The sequence below is a fragment of the Loa loa genome (assembly GCF_000183805.2).
Source record: "Loa loa unplaced genomic scaffold supercont3.3, whole genome shotgun sequence".
In the NCBI taxonomy this organism is placed as follows: Eukaryota; Metazoa; Nematoda; class Chromadorea; order Rhabditida; family Onchocercidae; genus Loa; species Loa loa.
In genome coordinates, this window is record NW_018108183.1 from 329,850 (window position 1) to 352,192 (window position 22,343).

General features: G+C 33.7%; 2 protein-coding genes across 2 annotated transcripts in view; both read right to left on the reverse strand.

Annotated features, from left to right (window-relative positions):
* Window positions 1-493: 493 nt before the first annotated feature.
* LOAG_04460 (hypothetical protein) lies at window positions 494-2,647 on the reverse strand (the record flags this gene model as incomplete). Its single annotated transcript, XM_003139999.1, has 7 exons — window positions 494-602; window positions 983-1,056; window positions 1,328-1,502; window positions 1,897-1,987; window positions 2,110-2,196; window positions 2,337-2,471; window positions 2,623-2,647. 7 exons carry the CDS (start codon window positions 2,645-2,647, stop codon window positions 494-496), a joined length of 696 nt encoding a protein of 231 aa, XP_003140047.1.
* A 1,246-nt stretch (window positions 2,648-3,893) lies between these two features.
* LOAG_16424 (hypothetical protein) overlaps window positions 3,894-22,343 on the reverse strand; it is a gene marked incomplete at its 5' end in the record, with an annotated part of 19,796 nt that continues 1,346 nt past the window's right edge. The window contains 15 exons of the mRNA XM_020449077.1: window positions 3,894-4,185; window positions 4,478-4,642; window positions 5,276-5,351; window positions 5,626-5,775; window positions 6,011-6,097; window positions 18,379-18,456; window positions 18,709-18,804; window positions 19,232-19,414; window positions 19,604-19,753; window positions 20,172-20,359; window positions 20,524-20,670; window positions 21,179-21,238; window positions 21,341-21,453; window positions 21,647-21,783; window positions 21,945-22,090. Of these exons, the coding sequence (XP_020307448.1) occupies window positions 4,031-4,185; window positions 4,478-4,642; window positions 5,276-5,351; window positions 5,626-5,775; window positions 6,011-6,097; window positions 18,379-18,456; window positions 18,709-18,804; window positions 19,232-19,414; window positions 19,604-19,753; window positions 20,172-20,359; window positions 20,524-20,670; window positions 21,179-21,238; window positions 21,341-21,453; window positions 21,647-21,783; window positions 21,945-22,090 (1,931 nt within the window). The 3' untranslated portion in view covers window positions 3,894-4,030. The remainder of the gene's footprint in view (window positions 4,186-4,477; window positions 4,643-5,275; window positions 5,352-5,625; window positions 5,776-6,010; window positions 6,098-18,378; window positions 18,457-18,708; window positions 18,805-19,231; window positions 19,415-19,603; window positions 19,754-20,171; window positions 20,360-20,523; window positions 20,671-21,178; window positions 21,239-21,340; window positions 21,454-21,646; window positions 21,784-21,944; window positions 22,091-22,343) is intronic.

Consider the following 22,343-nt stretch of genomic DNA (forward strand, 5'->3'; position numbering starts at 1 on the left):
CTGCTAGCTTTTCTATGAAGAATTTCACTCATTTTTATATGAACATCTCGTCATTTAACATGGTGTTCTTAAGAGAAAATTTGTAATCGTGACTCCATTTCGGAAAATTCTCGAGGATAGTTACCTGAGAGCGGAATAGGAGCTGCTTTCGTTTTCAACGAAGTGGAGGGATGATATGAACAAATCATAAAAGGAACAACCATTATGTACAACAGCAAATATGAATAAATAGACAATAATAACATACAAAACTAGCATGCCAAACAAGTCAAAATGCTAGAAAAAATGAATCTCCAAATTTTAATTTCCACATCATTTGTTTATAGTACAAATATTTATTCACCAACCGAAAATCAAAATAGCCTTGTTTCTGCTTTCTGTTATTGCTGGATGCTTGATTGTGAACGAAACATATATTCTGGTCAAAAAAATTAGAATAAGAAAACTGACACCACTGCCTTCCTGATAATATACTAGTACGGTGATTACAAAATCACTTCGTAAAACCAGAAACGCATCCCTCAAAGAATTCAATCAATTCAATTGAATAATCTCTTTTGATGTCTTCATACTGCATACACCACTGTTCACCACTATGTTCACTGCAAGAAAAAACTGTTACCTATATTTCAAAATTGCTAACATTAATTAGCGCTAAATTGAAAGAATTGGTGTCATAGTTGGCATCGTTTCTTTTAAGTAGTCCACGTGTCACCATATTTTTAAGTAGTCCACGTGTTACCACTATGTTCACTGCAAGAAAAAACTGCTACCTATATTTTCAAATTGCTAACATCAATTAGCGCTAAACTGAAAGAACTGGTGTCACAGTTGGCATCGTTTCTTTTAAGTAGTTCACTTTTTATCATATTCAGCATATATTGAGTTAGTGCAAATGATATAATATGAGTTCAAGAATTCATAATTATAGTAAACATAAATCTGCACAACAGCGAACAGTGCTCGCTAAAAGAACACTTACTTTTCAACTAATAACGTCGAGTTTTCAACATTCCGTCCGTTATCACTAACCATGCCGATAATCTTGATTTTTTTCTGCAAAACTGTTGTTACTGCAGTAATTAGTAAGCTAACGATTTCTAGTTCATTTGCTGCGAAATCATTCACCGATGAAATACTGAAACCTCAGTCCATTTTGCATTCACTTTTGATAATAACGGAGATACAAGGGTGCACTGGTGCCTCGACTGAGATAATAGAACCTCAAGAAATAAAGATTGGAAGTAGAAATTTCACTAGATTATCTAGTAATAATGATCCTTTTCGCGCCCCTTTGTTAAACATAATTATAAGCTGGAAGAGTCACCGAATTACGAGTTCGTTTAGAGCCTTGTGCACTAGGTTTAGCAGCTGTTTCGAAAGATTCCGTATTTGTTTCACTGGATTCGCCATTTGAAAAGCTTTTCTGCTTTTCTTTTTCATATGCCTCCACAATTAAAGGAACTTGTGCACTTATTCGTTTTGCCGGTTCCCATGTAGGCCTACAGATAATTTCTATCAAAAACCGTGTACCATAACTATTTACAATTAATTACCCTGTTAATTCTGTACTCGAAGAGGTAAGGATAGAAAATGACGAATATAAATTAGTCCAATTCTCCACTGGTATTTTTCGAGATTTTGGGAACCTACGGAAACCTTCTCGAGATTTGAAAAAAAAAAGCCTGCAGAGCTATCATCGTAAAATAGGACAAGAATTCCTCGTTAAATATTTGCATACAAATAGTTGTTAATGTGATGATTGTGGTAGCCAGTCAAAGATGGCTTCTGCTCACAAAATGAACAGATAATCAGGAATAAAACAATTCATTTTCTTGACATAGAGATGTTTTGAAAATAATTCATTTCCAAATATCGACATCTAAAAAACCTTACGCCCACAAAATTTCGTACAGCTTCTCCAGTCGAGCACCTCTTCTTTCGTATTTCTCGGAGAGAATGCGCTCAACTCGATACCAGGAACTGTCTGCCATGAAATGATACTACCTTCCGAATGCTTCCACGTTAATTTTGAAATATAAAGCGTTCTCTTAAAATAAGTTTGCGTAGACAGCGAGAAAAATAATATTTCACTAGTGCTACATAAACCTACACCTTGCGCCCATTCCATTCCTACACTATCTGATGCTGATTTGGTATCAGAACGAATGCAAACAGCATTTTCCATGTAAAGATCTGCAAACACACATGCACATGCGGAATATAATAACAAAACTGGATGCTTGGAAGTTAAATTGTCCACTTTCAGAAACTTCAGGTCACAAGTACCACAAAACCTTAAGCATATCACAAGTATCACAAAAGCTTCAACATACCACAAGTAAAAATCTCAACCGTACCGCGCAAAAACCTCAAGCCCACTAGTCCATCCCACCACACCAATTTACTACGCTTCGACCGAAACATTTTTGCATCAACATTCAAATCCGAAAGTCGCGGGAACCATGGCCCTGCGGCCCGTTAAAACTATGGATGCAACACCGAACATCACTAATGGGTGCATCACACGTGATGTTTATCGAACATCCCAAATATGATTCTGAACATATATATATGTCCATCCTAAATTATCCAATGATAACGCAAATCGTAACTACACACCTTTTTTTGCCTCCTGTTTTTCCATTCTGATTCAAAAGCACGTTACCCACGTCGTCATATATGTAAAAGACATCCGAAATGTTTAGTCTTCAGTCACTCACATACATGGAAGAAAAGACGTTATGACTCATCCATATTTATGCAAATTTCTACTAACTATGCAGCATTAATCACTATGTCAATACAGCTCTTACTCCGTTAATTTTTGACAAGGGAAAAGAGGGAAGGAGAACTTGATTCTCTTGAGCATCAAGAAAAATTACACAACAGCAAATGTTTCAGACCATAAAGATTTAGCAAAGAAAATGAAAGGGGAAGAAAAGGACATCCCGCGCCAGTTGATAAGCATTCCCTGTCAAAAGTAAAACTTGCACAGCAAAATCCTTATCAATGATATTATCAAAATGGTCACTGTCTGATCAACATTGCAATAATCGCTATCAACATCAGTGCAAAATACAACAGCAGCAATGCTAAATTCAACAGGTAAAAAGTATATACACAGAAAATGCAACAAAACCAATAGATCCAGAAAATTATATAACAGCAAATGTTTAAGTAATACTATCGAAAAACTTGTCGTGATAGATAGAAATTTCATTTTACCTAAATTAAATGGATGCAAGAATCCTTCTCCTAGATTACCATAAAACAAGGACAAAATTCAATGCAAAATTAGCCAGTTTTAAGCGAAACAACACTTATTTTCTCTTACGATGCAGAAAAAAAAAGAAAAAAGAAGACAAAATAAGATTAAGTGTATAAAATACCCAGTCCAAGTCATCCGTGTGAAAAGTGTAGAGAAAAACGGTAATTTAATTACGGATGAAAAGAAAAATCATTACCACGTTAATGTAATCACTTCATCTTTCCAGATTATTAAGACTTCAAGCCCCCGCATATTTTTTAGGCTTTCCATTGTCGCACTTCTTACAAACATCCTTGTTCATACTTCAATTAGATCTTTCAGTAAATTAATTGTGGTCTCTGAGCTAAATTAAGACTTCAAGCATTTCAAATCTTTTGTAGCCTTGATATATTTTTGAAGCAGATCTTTATTATTAATAATACTGTACTGCAGATGGAACAGGTGAATGATAACATAGCAAAAAAGTTCGAATTACAAAATACCTAAACTGGGAATTTTCAATGAAATAAAATAGTCATGAATGAATATGAGAAATATCCAAAAAGAAGAAAGCAAAAGAGAATTTTCTGGGCAAAGTTGCGAACTTCGTTTACACTTCTTAATTTGCTTTAAAATGATACATATTTCGTGCAAGTGTACAGAATGAAACTTACTAGTAGAAAGGCTTTTTCATTTCACCTTTACTCAACCATAAGTGATTTTGAAACGATGCCCAAAGCAATTCAAATTAAAAGAAAAAGACATATCTCTCCTAAGCATTTACAACATATTCTTACGACGTTTATAATCTTCGAGACTTAATGGTCTAGATGATCCTCTATTTATTGTGGATCGATTACTGCCCAGACCAGAGTGTCTTGAATTGACATCCACTGAAGTGAATGACGGAGCACTAGAAGACAGTGTCATTGCTGCTGAAAACAAACGATATCTCAAGAAAACAGATAAAGCAAGACAAATTATGATTCGGCCACTCAAAATTATACTTATCTTTTGACTATAAAGAAGTTCGGATAATGTTAGACTTCTACTTCACTCTGTTAATTGACTGAAAAGTAATCAACAGCACTAGTCATCAAAATCTCACTGGATGCAATTTATTTTTAGCACCTCATTATTTAATACTGAAAGAGTAGACCGTGCAATGAAACCTCAATACTTTGATGTTTTGTTCAGTCAAGTGCTCATTGAATGAAGTATATTTACCCGGTATGGCAATGTCAATATCAACATCGAAATTATGAGCATTGAAAAGATCCGAAACAGGTCCACTTGAGCTTCGCGCTCCAACTGCACTGACGGCTTCTTTCTGAGACGATAGCTTTTGATCATTCAGCTCAGTAACAATCGACTGTGAGCTTGGTGCGCAATCTTTAAATGATATGGGAAATATTGTAAACAAAAAGAAAAATATAGATGTTTTGCAAAAGAGTTCTAACGAGAATTACCAATTAATTAATTGTCTTTCGCAAAATTTAGCTTAAAGACATTGTGTGAGAGTGACAAATTTGAATCTAAGCATAGAAAACTTAAAGACATTGTGTGAGAGTGACAAATTTGAATCTAAGCATAGAAAATTTCCCAGAGTCAGAGATTTCTTTTTCCGTTAGAGCTTGACGGCAAATAATACAATAATCGATAAAAAAAGTCCCTAGAGTCAACATGCAAGAGAAGAGATCTCTTTTTCCGTTAGAGCTTGATGGCAAACGATATACCATCAGTAGTCGAAATGATCTTTTTGATCAAATTCAAGAATGGTATCAGGCACGCGTCTGCCATGTACAATACTTATACTAATTGTCGTATATTTCTAGTCAAATAATATTTTCACACGTTTCTTCATCACATTCTATCAACCCTTAACTTAAATCTTGTTTTATGTGGTGAAATAATCATAAAACCAAAGATCATAAAGAAACAATCTTCTTCAAGTGGACAAATCTCACAAAACGTGAGGGCTTAAAAATAAAAAAAGATACAAAAAACACAGTAATGAAAACTTACATTCATCATTATTGCTAGCGTTTGCATCTCTCTTCTCATTCAATTGTTGAGTCATTTTATCTCTTCCAGGAACAGGCTCAAATTAATATTCAGAAATTGAAAATAATGCTTTCTAAACAGTATAAATTAGCGAATAGCGAAGCTATTGATGTTCTGAACCCCGAAAACGCAAAAGTTGGTCGGCACTGATGATGTTTTGGTAACAGTTGCGCAGCAACCGTAAACTCAATATTCAATTTTAGAGTATTACACCATTATGCAACTACAGCTATGGTAACTACGGCTACCGTAACAAAGGAATTTGCATGCTTATGGTAAATATTGAAAAATAAGGAGCAGAAAAAGGAAACCTTCATTCGCGCATTCTTTCGAGTGAATGGATCATCTTGACTGGAAGTTTCAATATGTACTTGGCCACTAAGAATAGCGTCTTTGATGGCTTGTCTGTTACGTTGATTGATCCAACTAATACCACGAATACTTTGTGAACGACGTCGTTCCTGCAGTATGATCATTTTGAAGAGAGAACAGTTTCCTGTGTTGGTACTTGTTTGTCTAATAATTTCGATTATCAATAACTTTTAACTTGAATATTTCGTATAGGCCAGCCAAATGTACGAATTTACAAGAAAAGAGAAAGTTATGGGTTTTATAAAAAAGAAAAAAAAACTTTTCTATTTAAATGTATTATTTAGTACTGCACCAAATATATTGAAAAAATTCACAACAGTGTACCAATTCAGCGGCTCTTGCTTCCAAATCATCAATTTGTAGCTGCAATATCTGTACTTCCTCAACATTGCCATACTGTTCGGCTTCTTGCTATAACAAGAAAAAAGAATTTAGAAGAAATCCCGCTATTCCGAGAATTCCTGAGCTAAGATATTTGTACAGAAATATAAGGGATAGATAGATACAAGACCAAATGTGACAGTTTACTAATTCTACAAAAACATTCTTGTTTATCGCTCTTTGTATATTACCTATTAGTTTCCCATTATTTCAAAACTTTTTTTTTTTTTCTTTGAGAATCTGAAATGTCTCTGAGCAAAATGATCAGATTAGTCAGTGTTAAGACGAGAAAAGAGAGAGAGAAGTCATGAAGTTTTCCGCAGAGATCACTGCAAACATACCATAAGTTGTTCATAATCAAATATCCCTTAAAATGATCTGCTTAGAAAAATTCCCAAAAACGAACTGTGTTATACTAAGAAAAACTTTGCCAAGTTAGACTGAAAATTTAGAGACTGAAAGTTAACTTAATGCCAAGTGGATAATACCTCTACATATGCCTACAGTTCCATTCACTACTCGTCAATGCTATACGTGGATAAGTTTACTTTTGGAGGATTCAAAATATCTTTGAAGTATGAGTGTAAATTGGAGTATACAAAGTAAACTGTTGCAGGTAATAAGAATATACTCAAATAGACTCTATCCCTTCTGAATATTCACTCGAACATCTACCACACATATATGCACATTACTGTTCTAAAGTTATATTCATTTTTGTATTGTTGGGATGAAATGTACAGCACTGGAATTTTAGAATATTTCCGTTTTAATTTTAGCACAACATTTTCAACCCACTTCAGTGCGATCGGACTGTAATATCAGAAATCGCAGATGAATTTACTATGTAGTCAAAGTCAACAACATTAACTTATGCCTCAGTGATTTCATATTGTAGATTTCCATTCGCATATCGAAAAATAAAATCAGATAATGTTTTCCGGAATAAAAACACGAAGGTAAGAGAAAGAAACAATGCATTTTTATCGTCCACCTTCCCTTCCACTTTTCCCCAGCATCGTTTGCCAATTCTCAAGAAAAAAAAAGAAAAAAAAATCCACAACATAAAGCCATTTTGACATACTTTTCGCAAAAAATCTTCAAAACACAAGGATTTTTCATTAATATAATTATAATCAAATGAAAGGAAATGGAAAGGTCAGAAAATGAAAGCTTTTGAAAAAGCTAATTATATTTACTTTCAGTAGCAAAATGATTGCACTACTGGCTTTAAATTTTAAATCTTAAAATATTGCTTTAATCCATTTATTTTGCTCTTTTATTGTCAGAAAGTCGACTAGATCTGTAAGCTTTCATTGTTTCTTAGGTATCAGAAATTAGTTCCGAAAACAGCAACCGCTAAAGTTAAAAGGTTTAGTTGAAATTGTCCATATATAGCCCCCGAATACTACAAAATTCATATTAAAATTTTATGTTATTCAGGACCCAAAAGAATTAAACAGCCATAAGTCATAAGTTGACAGTGTACATTTGTAGATAACAAAAACCGGTATCTACATTATAGCACTAGCATGACACCTCCGAAATGTTTCAACACCACAATATCAACTATTATTTGTCGTGCGGCCAGACCAATTCAACCATCAGTCGATAACAAAAAGTTCGATGATCAAACAATCAACACTCGGTTATCTAGCTCTCACGGTTATTGATCACTAGGAATTTCATAGAAAGCCCAAAATAATCGAAAAGCAACAATTCCGTAGCTCGGTCAACCATAAAATATTTTTTAAATGAAATTATATACAAACCATATATTATTTAGAAATTGGCATTCTCTCTCTTCTAATTACCTAAGTTCCAACTATCAATAGGAAACATTTTCATTAATTGCTTCTAGTTGGCCTTCCGAAAACACTGTTTCCATGTTAAACAATTCCCGATTTTTAATACTGCATTTTTCACTGAAAGTTAACTCGGATGAATCAATATTCTATATAACTCCAAATTTGTTAGGCACAGATAACTATTCCTCTCCCTTCATAACGTTAAATATTTACATTATTCAGAGGTAAGGAAGAGCAAGATTATCTTCAATACATATGATGCAATCAAAGACAGTGTAGCAGAAAAGTCTTGAATCAGTAAAAGTCGAATTAAATTACTTACAACAATAAGTAAAGCAGTTTTATTAATATAACTTATTTCAAAGTTAAATAAAAGAATAATTTATAAAATGTGAAATGTTATATCATTCAAAAATACAGCAAATTTTTCCTTACTTTCTCCGAAATTATTATTCACCCGACTCCCTCCAATTTCTGCGCTCATATATTCTCGTATTCTTCGAAATTTTAGTTATTTGCAGATGTTTTTTTATCGCTTCAAAACTGAAAAATTGCTGTCAATTTTTTCTTCAAAGAAACTAAATGATGTAGGGAAAAAGGAGTAAATGTGCGCATCCTTTCGGTTGCCATTCTATTACTTTCTTATGAAAAATGAAAGGGCAAATTGCTTACAGCCTTCATGTATCACGATCATTTAACAAAGAAGTGCAAAATTTAGAAAAAGCACACAACAGGCTGAGCCGAGTTTCAGTGACTGATTTTGCTTCTCGATACTTTATATCATCAATACTACTTTTGAGACTGTTTTCTTGACAAATCATCAGCAGTGTCAACTAAAGAATAAAGGTTAATCATATTTTAACAGTATCAACACAAGAACCAATAAACTGGTAATAAGATTGGTAACATCTTTATGTAAGAGGATCAGATGATTTCATACAAATTAAATTGCAACACCGATGGTCGAAATGAGGAACTCCTCCAGCAATTATACTGATATTTTTGACTGATGATTACCTTCCTCCTCTTTCAATCAAGAATATCCGACCTCACAAACAGCATTCTTATCCGAAAAATATTTAGTGACAACCGAAATCATTTTATTTGCAGTCTTTATATGGTGAAATATATCTTGTATTAATCCTCATCCGGAAAGTAGGAAATGAGTTCATTCATTAATTATTTTCGGCAATTCCAGATCATCGATTAGTCGAATGGGAAAGATTATGGGACGATTTGCATGTATCGTAAGTTTTGGAGATAGAAATGAATGAGGTTTGGACCGTTGACCATTCGGATAAGAGAAATTGTCCGTGTTATGGAAATGAGAACAACTCTACCTCCACTTCATATATCATTTTATTTCATTCACTCGCAGATCAGCAGTAAAAACATATGTTGTACACAGGCAATTCCCTGAGATCGTCTTTTTTGTCCATTATATTCTTTTGTACCGCCTGTATCATCATTATGTGAACAAATTTTTCAGAAACATATTTCAAGAAATGCTTAGGCTACCAATAGTTAACCCATTTATTGCTTCCGTAATTGCTGCGTACAATCGAGATCAAGAACAAGCAAAGTGGCTTGGCTTGAGACGATTGTGCAATTATGTTCTCATATGATGACAATATTAATTTCCTCCCTACCGTTTAAATGGACATTGAGCAACGACGTAACTCAAACTGAGGATAGTAACAACAAATTGGTAATGTACTGCTGCTGCTGCTGTTGTTGTTCTTGTTAAGGATTGCATTCCTCCACATCACTTCAATTAACTAACTCCATCATCATCATGACAATGGCAAGAAAAGGTCTAGAAAGGAGGGGATAATATGGTTGATATGTTGAAAGTACATATACATCGTTTTGCAAATGACTCCCTGTTTCAAGGTTAATTCGTTCAATTTGTATAGAAAGCGACTCGGTTTGTTCATCATCCTAACCTTTGTTATCTTATCATTATCACTATTGCACATTACCGTAGAGACCATGGACCCAATACCTATGCGAACAATTCCTCAACTAATCAAACGAAACGAAACAAATCAGTCCCAAAATGAACCATCATCAAATAGTTCTATCATTAGGATGATCCACTCATTAAGTGCATGATATCTTCTTTTCAAGTCGGATAAGACCGTGAACAGACTTCCAAGAAGACATTTAAAGAGATTTTGTCCAATCGACCTAATTTAAAGTTAGTAACATTTTGGACCTTATTAAAACCTTTATATTATATTAAAATCCATCACTCGACTATAATTTCTAGCAAAGTCAAAATTAAACAACAATGTAATTTAGAATAGATCGCCAGAATTTCCATGTAAAAAAAGATCAGATCTATAAAAATAATTCAACTAATAAACATGCCATTTGTCATCTCATTTTATCGCTATGTATTTCACTACGTTATCTCCATGTTTTAACTGACATATTTAGGTTACTTACCATGCCTCTATTTTACCGTTTATAGTCATTACCACTGACACACTAGTTTTATTACTACCAGTTCCTCGTCACTGCTATTATTTCCGTCACATCCGCGTCAACAAAGATATTCCTGAACTTTTCACAAATTTATTCATCATTATGCATTTTCATTGTTTATTTATCATAGCGACAGCGGCAGCACTGACAAACCAACTACTGGATGAATAAAGGAAATAATTTAATAAGTAGCATAGCCCGTTTAAGACGACTATGTGCAGAATGTCTTAACTAGCAGAAAACCGAAGCTCTGTTTCTACAAGATAAAGAAATAATTTCGCTCATATACATTTCTAGCTCCCATTTCACAAGAACTTATTTCAAATCGTTATTTTGTACCAATGAATTAAAAAGCACAAGCTGCGTGGCTTATACTACCTACAGTTGCTCCTCAAATCTTGCTATCAAATCCTTACTAATCAAATGATTTAAACAATTTAAACAGACTATTTAACTTTCATCTTATTTTCGAATTAATATTCTCCTCTGTAAATCTGTGCATGCGGTAGTATTTTGGGAAGGAAATCTTGGTCACCAGGATTCAAAGGAATGCTACGAAGTACGATCTCTTACTTTTGTATCATGACTGCACATCCGGAGTTTCTTTGAAATGCCAACTTTCAAATCATTCCGTCTAGATTTCTCCTGATTAGGAGCTATCTAACTACTACTTTCTGCTATCTAACTAGAAGGTACAACTGTATAAAAATACTCCAGATGATGGCGAAATGGAAGACAAACAGATCTTATTTAACCACAACCTTTTTTTATATTAATTCTACATCATATCTATTATCGATGGAGAAGTTTCACTTGTCATAATCAATCATTGATGAATAAAGAAGAATATGGAAATAAAAAACAAAAAGATATCATTATTAGCAAGATTATTCAATTCAATTCAATTAGTGTCAGTTGTATTTGTTGCTAATTATACAATTTTTCCTCCCTTCTCTTGCTAGAAAATTCTACCATTGAAATATTTTCAAAAATCTTTGCACCTCCATAAAGTTAATTTGCAGTTTTTTTGATTTGACCTACTCGACTGCTCAAAGTCCGAAATATAATGGTCATTCGTATCTTGCATTAGCTCCATTCACCTTATTCGATCCCTGTTTTACCTTAGAAGCACTCTTTGATATTGAATTAACGATCACTATTCTTAAATGTAACGACGAGCTATTGCAAAACTTTCATTACAAATACATTCTACTACCACTAACAGCAGTAGTAATAGTAGTAATAGTAGAAGGTAAAAACTGGTAGGTGAGAGGGATCATAAATAACACAGAAGGGGAGAGAGTATACGACTATAATGCACGAAGACGGGTGGGAAGGGACTGCTAATCGGGTGACTAGTTATTTCGCATTATATCCTACTAGTCTACAACGCATACATTGCATTTTGCAATTTATGGTATTAGTAAGTTGATCAACACATACAATGCATTTTGCAATTTATGATATAGTTGATCAATATTAGTAAGTTGATCATATATTTGTTATATTCAAGTATTTATTTACTTTTTGCTTGGTTTACATCTATACTTATTTATTTGTCTACCAGTATTGCATTTCCATCCGATGATCCATATGAATCAATGTGTAAGTTGTCAAAACACGGTCCGCTTGAATGTTATCAAATCTGTTGGAATATAAACCTCTTCAAACTATTCGATATTTGTATAAAAAAATATTCCAAACGAGTTTGTTGCAAAAAAATAGAGGAAGAGCGACAGGAATTACAAATGAAATGTTTTAAATTAAATAAGCGTTTTTCAACTCATTGTAGCGGTTTAATTAACCACTTTGTTTATGAAGGATTTTGTCCAATATTGCTATCATTGACATCTTTTCCCTGATAAAGACAAAAAACACTTATGCTACATTTCAAAATTAATCACTTCGGTGGTACGATCTCCCAAACTTTCAAATAACTCTCACAGAGTTTCCATTATCCTATTAATGAAGTAGACAAATAAGTAAACAATGTTAATATTGAAATCATTATCAATATCAAAAATTACAGTATGATGTTGTGAAAAGTAAAGCGATAAACAAAACAACACTTTTAAGATAAGCTGAAATGAAAAGCGAAGCGTGAAGCCCACCTTTCTTGTATTTATTTACATCTAATCTACTGCACTCTTCCCAGCCTTCCTTGTTGTCATACCAGTCATCTTAGTATACATTTGTGAATTCTTGACTCATTCCTCCATTTCTTAACTAATTTTGACAAAACCACCCATCAACAACCATCTCCACATTAGAATTATGCCATTCCTAAGCAATCACTGTACTCATTTTCTAAAATGTTGCAACTCTCTAATTTTTCTTTTCCTTCTAACCATTCAAGGATTCTCCATTTAGAACTTTTACTCATTGACACCCAAATCAATGATGGATTACAGAAATGTTTAATCCTCTCGATCGAAAATCAAGGATTGAATGTCGCAATTATAAAGAATCTCAATCTTTTGCGCGAATACTATCAATAAAGATTGATGAAAATTATTTCGACTGACCATAATTTTCGCATTTGGCACTGAAAATAAATGAAATAGAGTGCTAAGTGCTGCTTTTGCCCTTTCTTGAATTGTCCTTTTGCACTTAATGTTACAAGCAATTCATGAGTATTCCTAAAGTTTTCCCAACTAGTCCAACCTTTTCGACAGGAAACTTGTGATATCAATATTTTTCATTTTAACAGAATCAATTTGTAAAGATAATCTGGAATTAGTCATGCGCGAAGCCCAGTCTAGCAACATACTTGCTTCCGCTCCTTGAAATTTATGAAGAAATGTTTCCTTTCAAAAAGAGAATTCTCTGTCCTTGATAAAAAAAAAGAAGTAAAACAAAGGCTGAATATAGGAAATATATGACCCTTGTACTCTTGCGCTACAGGAAATTCTCAGAAAAATTATAACCGATCGTCAATTAGAAAAGTTTTGAAAAAAACGCTGCCGGTATGAGTTTTTATTAGCATATTGTAAGGCGAGAAACCAGCCCACTGTAGAGGCACAAGATCTTACTGGTTCATATCTCTTACTATACGGTAAAAAGTATCGAATCGAAAGCCCAGTCATTTCTCTTCTCTCCCTTCCTTTCCGTCCAATGTCTTGAATAGATCTATTATCCAGTATCATCATAATTTCCTTCAATAGTCATTTTTTCCCTACAATATTTCTTAATAGTACGTTTAAAGTTAGAAGGAAACCCTCCCGTGTTATACCCCACCTCTCTTCCACCATACACCCCGCCCGCCCATCACTCGTTCTACCTCATGGCCTATCTCATCTTTGCTTCGCCTACACCCCTGTTCAGTGCAACACCATTGTTGGTGTATCACGGGGAAACTGAAGAATTTCTATATATTTTAATTCATTTCTCATCAAAAATCGCTCATTCCATTGTCAAACCGCCCCTTTGCAATGTGCTCGACTGCTGTCTAAAATTTCGCAGTTTGTTTATATCGCAACGTTTGGTTTGTTCCATTGCACAATCCTACACATGAATTTACTATCATTACTCTTCCGAATTATCATACCATCCCTCATTCAAGACAATTACTTTCAACAATCCTACTCCATTACAAATTTTATAACACATAGAAGATCTCAAGCATCTCAGTGGTACCAACGTGAATCAGTAGGAATAAAAAGATGTGTATGTCTATAGATCTAATGACTGACAATCTCTAGAGCTATATCCTATCCGTTTAGTAAATTCAGTACTTATAATTCAACAAATTCAGAGTGACGCACGACAGTGCCATCTTCCAAAAAATCAATATCATTTAGATATTTAAAGTTAAAAACGGTTATAACTTTATACAATTTATTTCATTCCTTCGATAACCCGTATTTACTTTTTTTATAATTGAGCACAGTAATTGCATTATGGAACCCTCATTTTCGCTCTAAATTCTGAAATTTGGTTCAATGCCCTTTTGTAATACTTCGGCTGGGTATATGTTAAATTTTTACTCCATTATGAGGAGGATAACTTTAATACAGTGGACATTAGAAAGGATTTTTTAACCTTGCTTACTGTTCAATCTACTATTCATCCATTTCCATTAGTTAATTCAAAATAGAGACTTCGGTCTCTATTTTGAATTCCTCGAAAAGTTTAATGGTCTTTAAAAAAAGACGTAAATTTAATGAAAATTATATCGTTACTAAACCTACAGCTAATATTCGTGTTTAATGAAGGTTTAACCCAATACCTGGTTCCCATTTGTTCACAAAAATAAAAGCCAAATTCATGAAAACTAGATTTTTGAGCAAGGAAACAGTGAAGCAATATTTGTAATATATATTGAGTACTTGGCAAAGGAAAAAAACAGATCCAAAAGAGTTTATCTTAGTACAAGGAAAGGTCATTTAAGTGTATGGCACAACATTCTTGTTTGTGCATTTCTTTTCAGCTGCTATAAGTCATCATTCAAAGTACAGCTCAGAAATAATTACATTCTTATGCTTTCATCAAAATTTCGCTTCTCTCTCCAACCAAAACAGTGTACGGAAAATGGGAAATTTTGGAAAGAAAATATGAAATTTTGAACCAAGATTTGTTCGAAGCTTTGTACATTTATCATTGAAATTTTCCATATTCGCCTATTCTTGGCAAAAATGTACCCTTTTCTTCATGTGCACTCATCTGTCTAGATCCCATACTGCTCTAAACAGTGTCTAATAAATAAGGTCGTAGAACGTAGTATCCTTGCCATCAAACAGATCTATGACTTATCAGTAATGAACATTTGAAGATGTTAAAAGCAGAAGACCTAGAACAGCAGCAACCACCACAAAATATAGCAGCAACTGTAGAAGCAACAACCGTGGAAACGAATGTTTCTAATCAAGATCGCGGCGGACCACAATCACCTCCTTCATATTCAACACCTGCGCCATCCAGGTTTTTACCGTTTTCAAAATTTCTAAGAGAAGCAAATAGACAGCTAAACCTTATCTTGACTTCGTGGATAACTTGGGCAGTAATTTTTGCTCACTTGAAACTATGTAAGGATTTCTGAAACTAGTAAAATTGAGCAAGAAAATATTCATACCAACAGATTCCATTCAGTGCCAACAGGCACTTATTTGCCCATAGTATAATTGTATCAGAAAGTCATAAAACTCCAAATGATAATTAGAAGGAAAGGGGATGGAATGTTGTTATTAATAAACATTTTTTTGATTTTTTTAAACCATCCTTCTCCCTTCTGTACCATTCCTAAGGGGAAAGTATAATAATTCATCATTTTAAAATTACAGCCCAAAACATCAACAGCAAAAACGACGTTTGAAATTTGATATGTCTAGTAAAATACAAATAATCCCGGACAATCGTCAAGGACAACTCAATACAGCATTCCTTGCCACTGTACCCGGCGTTTTGAAAATTGCTGAAATTGTACGTATCATTCTTTTCATCAGCAGGAATGGATTATACCTTTGCGAAGACAGCAACAAAGATGCCCAAAAGAACTTGGAAAGCTCAAGAGATGAATTATAATTCTTTGATACACTCAATTTTGCAATTCTAAGAAATAAATTTTAAATGTTTCATATATGGGCAGCATCATATCCATGAAATCTAGGCTTTAATAATTCAACTCGTTTTACCTCAGTAAATCCCATTTTTTTTGCTAGAGATTGATTAAACAAAGGCGCATTTATCGCTTCCCATAAAGATATGTACTATTTAACTTAATGGAAATGAGGCTACTAAGAAGAGATCCCAGCCCAATGTACTAATAAAATTATAGGCTCTATCGTTTATATCATTCATCTTGGCAATCTGTGCAGACCGTAATGCGACAACTGCAGCTTGGACTGAAAATATCTCATTCGCAGTTACAGTCATCACTTCCGGGCTGTTAATGGGCTACGTTTGCTTTCCACATTTGACGATCAAGAATGAACCGACCAGAGAAGGACTCATTGTCACGGTATTTTTCATGTTCTGAACTGTACCTGTTTGAACTCAGTGGGAGCACTATTTTTCTAGTAGATTTCGAACAGCTTACTGATTAGCACATATCGCAAAAAGTCGTCAAAGAACACAACTGACAGGACTAATCTGTAGAGAAAAAGCATTTTTTAAAGTCTTTCACGACATCCAATTAGTTTTTATAAATTTTCCCGAGATCTGAATATCTCTTAATTAAGTGAAGGATTAAATGTTCAATACACTTGAGAGAAATACTTTTTCGCTTTATAGTATTTTTTACTTAAATACAAAAAATCGGAGTGGAATTTTTGATACACTCGGCACTTTAAAGATGACTACTTACAAACTGCATACACTGAGAATACTAAGTTGGCTCTCTCAAATTTCCAGGAGCTCATATTCTACGGTACCTCAACACTTCTCTTTTTCATAGCAATATGGCTTATGGTACATCTTTCGGCAAGCCCGGTAACTTATGGACGTGGTTCTGCCATCATCGATGCAGTAAGCTTATTTTTAAAATAAGTTGAGGGAGTATCAAACTGAAAAAGTGTTTTTTGAATAAGAAAGATTCAATTATCTTTTGAAGCATAATCTTTTATCCTTCGTCTTTACCCTGTCGGAATGACTGTGATGCAAAATAAGTAAAAGTGCAAATTACTGATAGTTTGGATATCTTAGTAATAACTGTTGTTGCTTGATCTATATACAAACGATTCTAAAACTGTTGCAGATAATATGTGTAGCATTGACAATACTCTCCGGTATCGAAACATATGCTAAACTGAAAGCTTGGCGAGGCGAAAATGAACCCACATCTCGAATAGTGCAAACAGCTAGGCCGATAACTGAACCAAGCCGGTACTACGAGCCGAATGAAGTACTAGAAAGGAGTCAGGGATCTGAACTGGCATGAGTTAAACCGTCAATGAGAAACACTGTTTTTTGTTTCGTAATTAGTACTGTTATTATCAGTAATTATTCTGGGATAAAGGCCTTGAATTCTTCCAGTTAAAAGCAGTATTACCCAATCAAATAGAAGGATGAAACTTTCGTTTTCAGTCCCGACGTATTCGATCCCTCCTTCAAGGCCTGCAAACTGCTCCCGATTTGAAGTCTATGACTTAAAAAGAAATAAAAGAAATTCCTTGAAGTTGAGATTCCATTAAGTGTCCGAAAGTGACACAAATTAAATCAGTCAACAACTGTATTCATGGATAAGTGATTTGGATACTCTCTATTGTGATTTTATCGATTCTATCGATAGTACTTTTCTCTTGAAATTCACAAATATTAAATCGTTCGCTCGGAAAAAAAAAAAAAAAAAATTTTTACCACTCATGATCAAAACGTATAGTTCAAAATTAAGTTTCTGTGAATTTTCAAGAAAAGTTCCGTGAGCATTCGCGAGCGAGAATGACGGCGAAGAAACGCCCAAAATTTCCAGTGCTGACAGAAAGTAAAGTGAGAATAAACATGTCTCAAAAAAGAGCAGTAAGTGATCATCGAATGTTTAGATTCCATTCGGAGATTGATATAAATGAAGATGAAGCAATTTCCCAGCTTATCTTATATATATCTAACTCTGAAATCCTTGAAACTATACATAGTTTCATACATTTTGATTAGAAGTCTAACTTCGTATTCCTTCCCGCTTTACCTATTTACTCCATCTCGTGACGATCTATGCGATACAATCGCTGTCTTTAAGAGTCACAAAACATTAAGATAAAAAATGGAATTCAAAATATCGCATCAGACCCAATAAAAAAACTGCATAATTAATAGCGTATGCATTACCAATATCATATTTCAAATGATTATATCTTCATTTGTTTAATGACCGATCGGACCTTACTATATTACATGGAAACAAGCAAAAGTAAAAGAACCAAATCCTTTCCGAAGTAAAAGGATCGAATCCAGAAAATTCATAGCAGTTGAAGTGAAAAATTAAACAAAAATAGAATAGAAGAACCATAATGTGTAACAAACCTATCTGATTGTTATATCCACTAAAGTACGAGAAATTTCAAACTATTCTAAAAAACTAACCTTAAGTTTGATAAGATTTCCTTTTTCCAAAGCATAATTGAGAGGAGCTTTTTGAAACCTCATTTTCTCTTGCACCATCTGTAACTCAATGAATTTTTTACTCGATTCTATCAAATTCCAAAAATTACTCATTTTCTGGAAAGATTTCTGTGACCTTTTATCAAAATCCTCGAATTTCAAAAATAATGGATTCATAAATAATTAGATTCGACATGTACTAAATGGGAATCTGTTTTTCATGATACATGGGAAAAATCTAAATGAAACTGGGTACATGCCCAGACTTGGTTAACCTTAACAACACTTTATCTATTATATGAAAAAATTAACCAGTTCAATATCTTTGTCAGTATAATTATAATTGACAGCTTTCTGAATATCCGCCTCCTTCTTTTCAACTTGATCTATCGTAAGGATTGCGAGATTCTGCAATAATGTGATGAAGAAATTTTCACTAATCAGTTATTGCCACATGTAGCTTGTACAGCGTGAAAATTCCTAATGTCCTGAAGCACACAACAAAGCCTGCCGAAATATAAAGCAAGATTTATAATCTTTCAAATTCTTTGTTCTTCATTTGGTGGGAATAGAAGAAATTTGGGGTAACGCCAGAAAGTAAAAATAGAAATTCCAACATTCAAATATGTTTTCAAAGTGTTTTCAAATTAGCACGAGAAGTGCGTGATGAAATGGGAGTACACTGAAAAGATATAAAGTGACCACGAAGTGGAATGAACAGTCCAAACTTGATCTGAATTCTCAATTCTATTTCAAACACAATAATTAAAAATCACTTCTTCCTGAATAGTACACGGGCATTGCTGATTAGAGCATTAAAACAGAGAGAACTTACATTAGATTTCATAGCATCGTACCATTTATTGAATTCATGACTAGTAAACTCAGAATTGGAAACAAATTCGAGGCGATAGACACGCTCTTCTTCACCGTGCTTCAGCTTGAGTCCCTTATTTGTTCGTGTATTCTCCAACTGATAAACTTTGGCTGTTTCAACAACATCCAGAATTTGAGCTGCCTAAAATATTCTTTAATTAAAAGTTTTGCGTTTTTCTGAGTCCAAGTTGCTTATTTGAACAAAAGAAGTACGACAACATTACTTCATATTTAGAGCAGCCGTCCTGCTCATATATGTATGCTAATAAATATGTGGCGATGTCTGCTACCTCAACTGTGAGACACAATCAAGTACATATTTAAATCTTACACGATAAACACTTCTGCCTTCTTTATTTCTTCCGATACCAATGCGAACAAAGCACCCAATCACCGTTTTGTTAAAAAAAGGTGCATGAACGATCTTAGAAATTTTGAAACGAGATAAACGTATCCTCGACAAATCAGCAAGGCAATTCACCTGTAAAACATGTACATCTATGGCATAAGTTAACAAAATGGATGGTTCAAACTGTAATAAATTCATTACCACTAAGACTTACATCAGTAATGATGGACACATTAAAATCTGGTTCATTCCTAAAAGTTCGCAGAATACAAAAGAATTTTTTATTAGCAAGAATAACTGAGATTCCGTCTTATTAAAAAAAGTGGATGAACGACCTTAGAAAAGTATTCGTTAGCATTCATTAAAAAGTACCAATTCTTCAACGTCACCAAAAATAATGATCTTTAATCTGAGTTACGAATTTGCCCTATCTAGCGAAACTTTATTACTTTAAACAAAAGAATGTAATTTTTTCATATTGCTATTTTCAAAACACTTTGTTTCAAATACGTAAAACGGTATGTTATGGCATAAAACTCACGTTACCTACCTCTCTTTTTTTTTCAGGCGACGGACTACGAGTTCTACTTTTGCTTGTACTCCTACTTGTAGATCTACTACTCGAACGACTTGACGAGCTGGAACTCTTTTCATAATCATCATCGCTACCACCATTTCCAAACACTTCATCGATATCCAGTTCTGACTTATGCGATTGTGTCTTTTTCTTCTGAGCAGCTGCAATTAAAAAGTTCAAAGATTGCGGAATCCTAATTTAAACCGCTTCATGGACCATGCGAAAGTTCTACTTGCTATAGAAAATTCTAAATTAAGTGGTAAAAGATACCACATTATTTGAAAAGATATTCGTTAGCATTCGTTAAAAAGTATTCGGAACAAACCTTCTTGTTTCTCTTTTCGTCGATTAACAAGATCGGCCATTGCATTCTTCTGCTTCTGCTTTTTTTGGATTTCTGATGGACGTTGAAACTCATCGTATTCATCGCTGTTATCTTTACCATCGCTCGCAGAACCAGCACGTAAAAGTGCTGAAAATTGTACATGTAAGCATATTTATTTGAAAACGTGGTGATAGCAGGAAAGAATCAAAAAACATATTCCATAGAAGGTTAACTTGAGTTATAATTCGCAACATACTTTTATTGGACATTTTACGAAATCTATTATAGATTACCTTCAGCTAAATTTTTAAAATTTCATTCTTATACCGCCCTCATTCTACTCCTCCTATCTCCTTCAACTTATCATTTTCGTATAGCTCACTTTCACCTAAACATCCTTTTTTCTAAATAATTTCCTTAAAACATCCATCACTTTTCCCTAAAACAATTAATTTCAGTATCGCCGTCAACTTAATTTATTTTATTGCTGTCTTCTGTGAAAAAGAGAAACAACTTCCAACACCTCGAAACATTTACAAATAGTACTAAAATGAAGTTTCATCAACTCAAACTACTTCAGTAACTTAAACTACATTAAATGATTTTACTCTCTTCAAACGGCTCAATCCTTTTATATAACTGATAAAGCACAGACCTATACTTCCATCCACGCCATTTCTTTCATCGATGTCACTTTCAATGATCTTTTTTCTAGCTGCAATAATTTAAAAAATGAAATATTCTTTGTTCTTAAAAAAAAAAAAAAATGGAGCACAAAAAATAAGCCAACTCATTCGTCTATTACCAAACTTCATACCTTCTTTCTCTCGTTTCTTTTCTTTTTCCCGTCTTTTCTTCTCTTTTTTCTCTTTTTTTGACAGACCTGAGCTGTCTTCTTTTTGAGCTTTGATTTTCTTCTGGATTGCATGTCTGAAACGTAAAGATGTACTGATTAGTTATAACCATGAATAAAATATCCCTTGTTCTTTTTATCAGAATCATCAACAGCATAAAAATGGCAATGATTTTCCACTGACAAAATAATATTCTATGAGCTGAGTCCGAATATGAGTAACTATGATAAAAAGACTTGAAATTAACCGAAGTTTTAAAAGCCAAATACCTCGCACGTAAAATTTCCCGCTGTTCAACACGTTTGAAAATTTCAGCTTCTCGATCTTTTTCCGTCATTTCTTCTAGCCGACGCCGATCTTCTTCATCCAAGAACATATCATCATCGTATTCATCAACTAACGACTTCTGCAACCAGTTTTTTTAAATAAATGGATAATACTGCTAACCTTGCTTTAATTTTTTTTTCTTTGAATCTGCTTCTTATACACTTGGTACAGAACCCATCAACAAACAATATTACATAAACTTGAGAAAGAAATCATTAGAATGATAGGAGCCTCGCTTACCTTGTCACTGTCGTCACTGCTATCTTCGTCGCTATCAGTTTGAGCCCGCACTTTTTTACTACGGCCTCTGAATTTTTTATCAGTTTTACGTTTTCTACTGCTTGTCGCAGCTTCTACATCCGAATCCGAATCTTCTTCTGATGTACCTGGAAGACGATAAGAAGTTGTGTAAGGTAACAGAATGTGAACTACTGATTCGAATCAGCAAGATCGATTTTTTTGAAATGGAGAGTGGAACAGAACCACGGATAAATATAAATAAATAAATAGATTAAATAAATGAATAGATAAGAATGTAAGTACAAATGTAAATATAAATGAATAAATAAATGAGTAAACAAGCAAAAATGTACATATATATATATATGTATATATATATATATATATATATATATATAT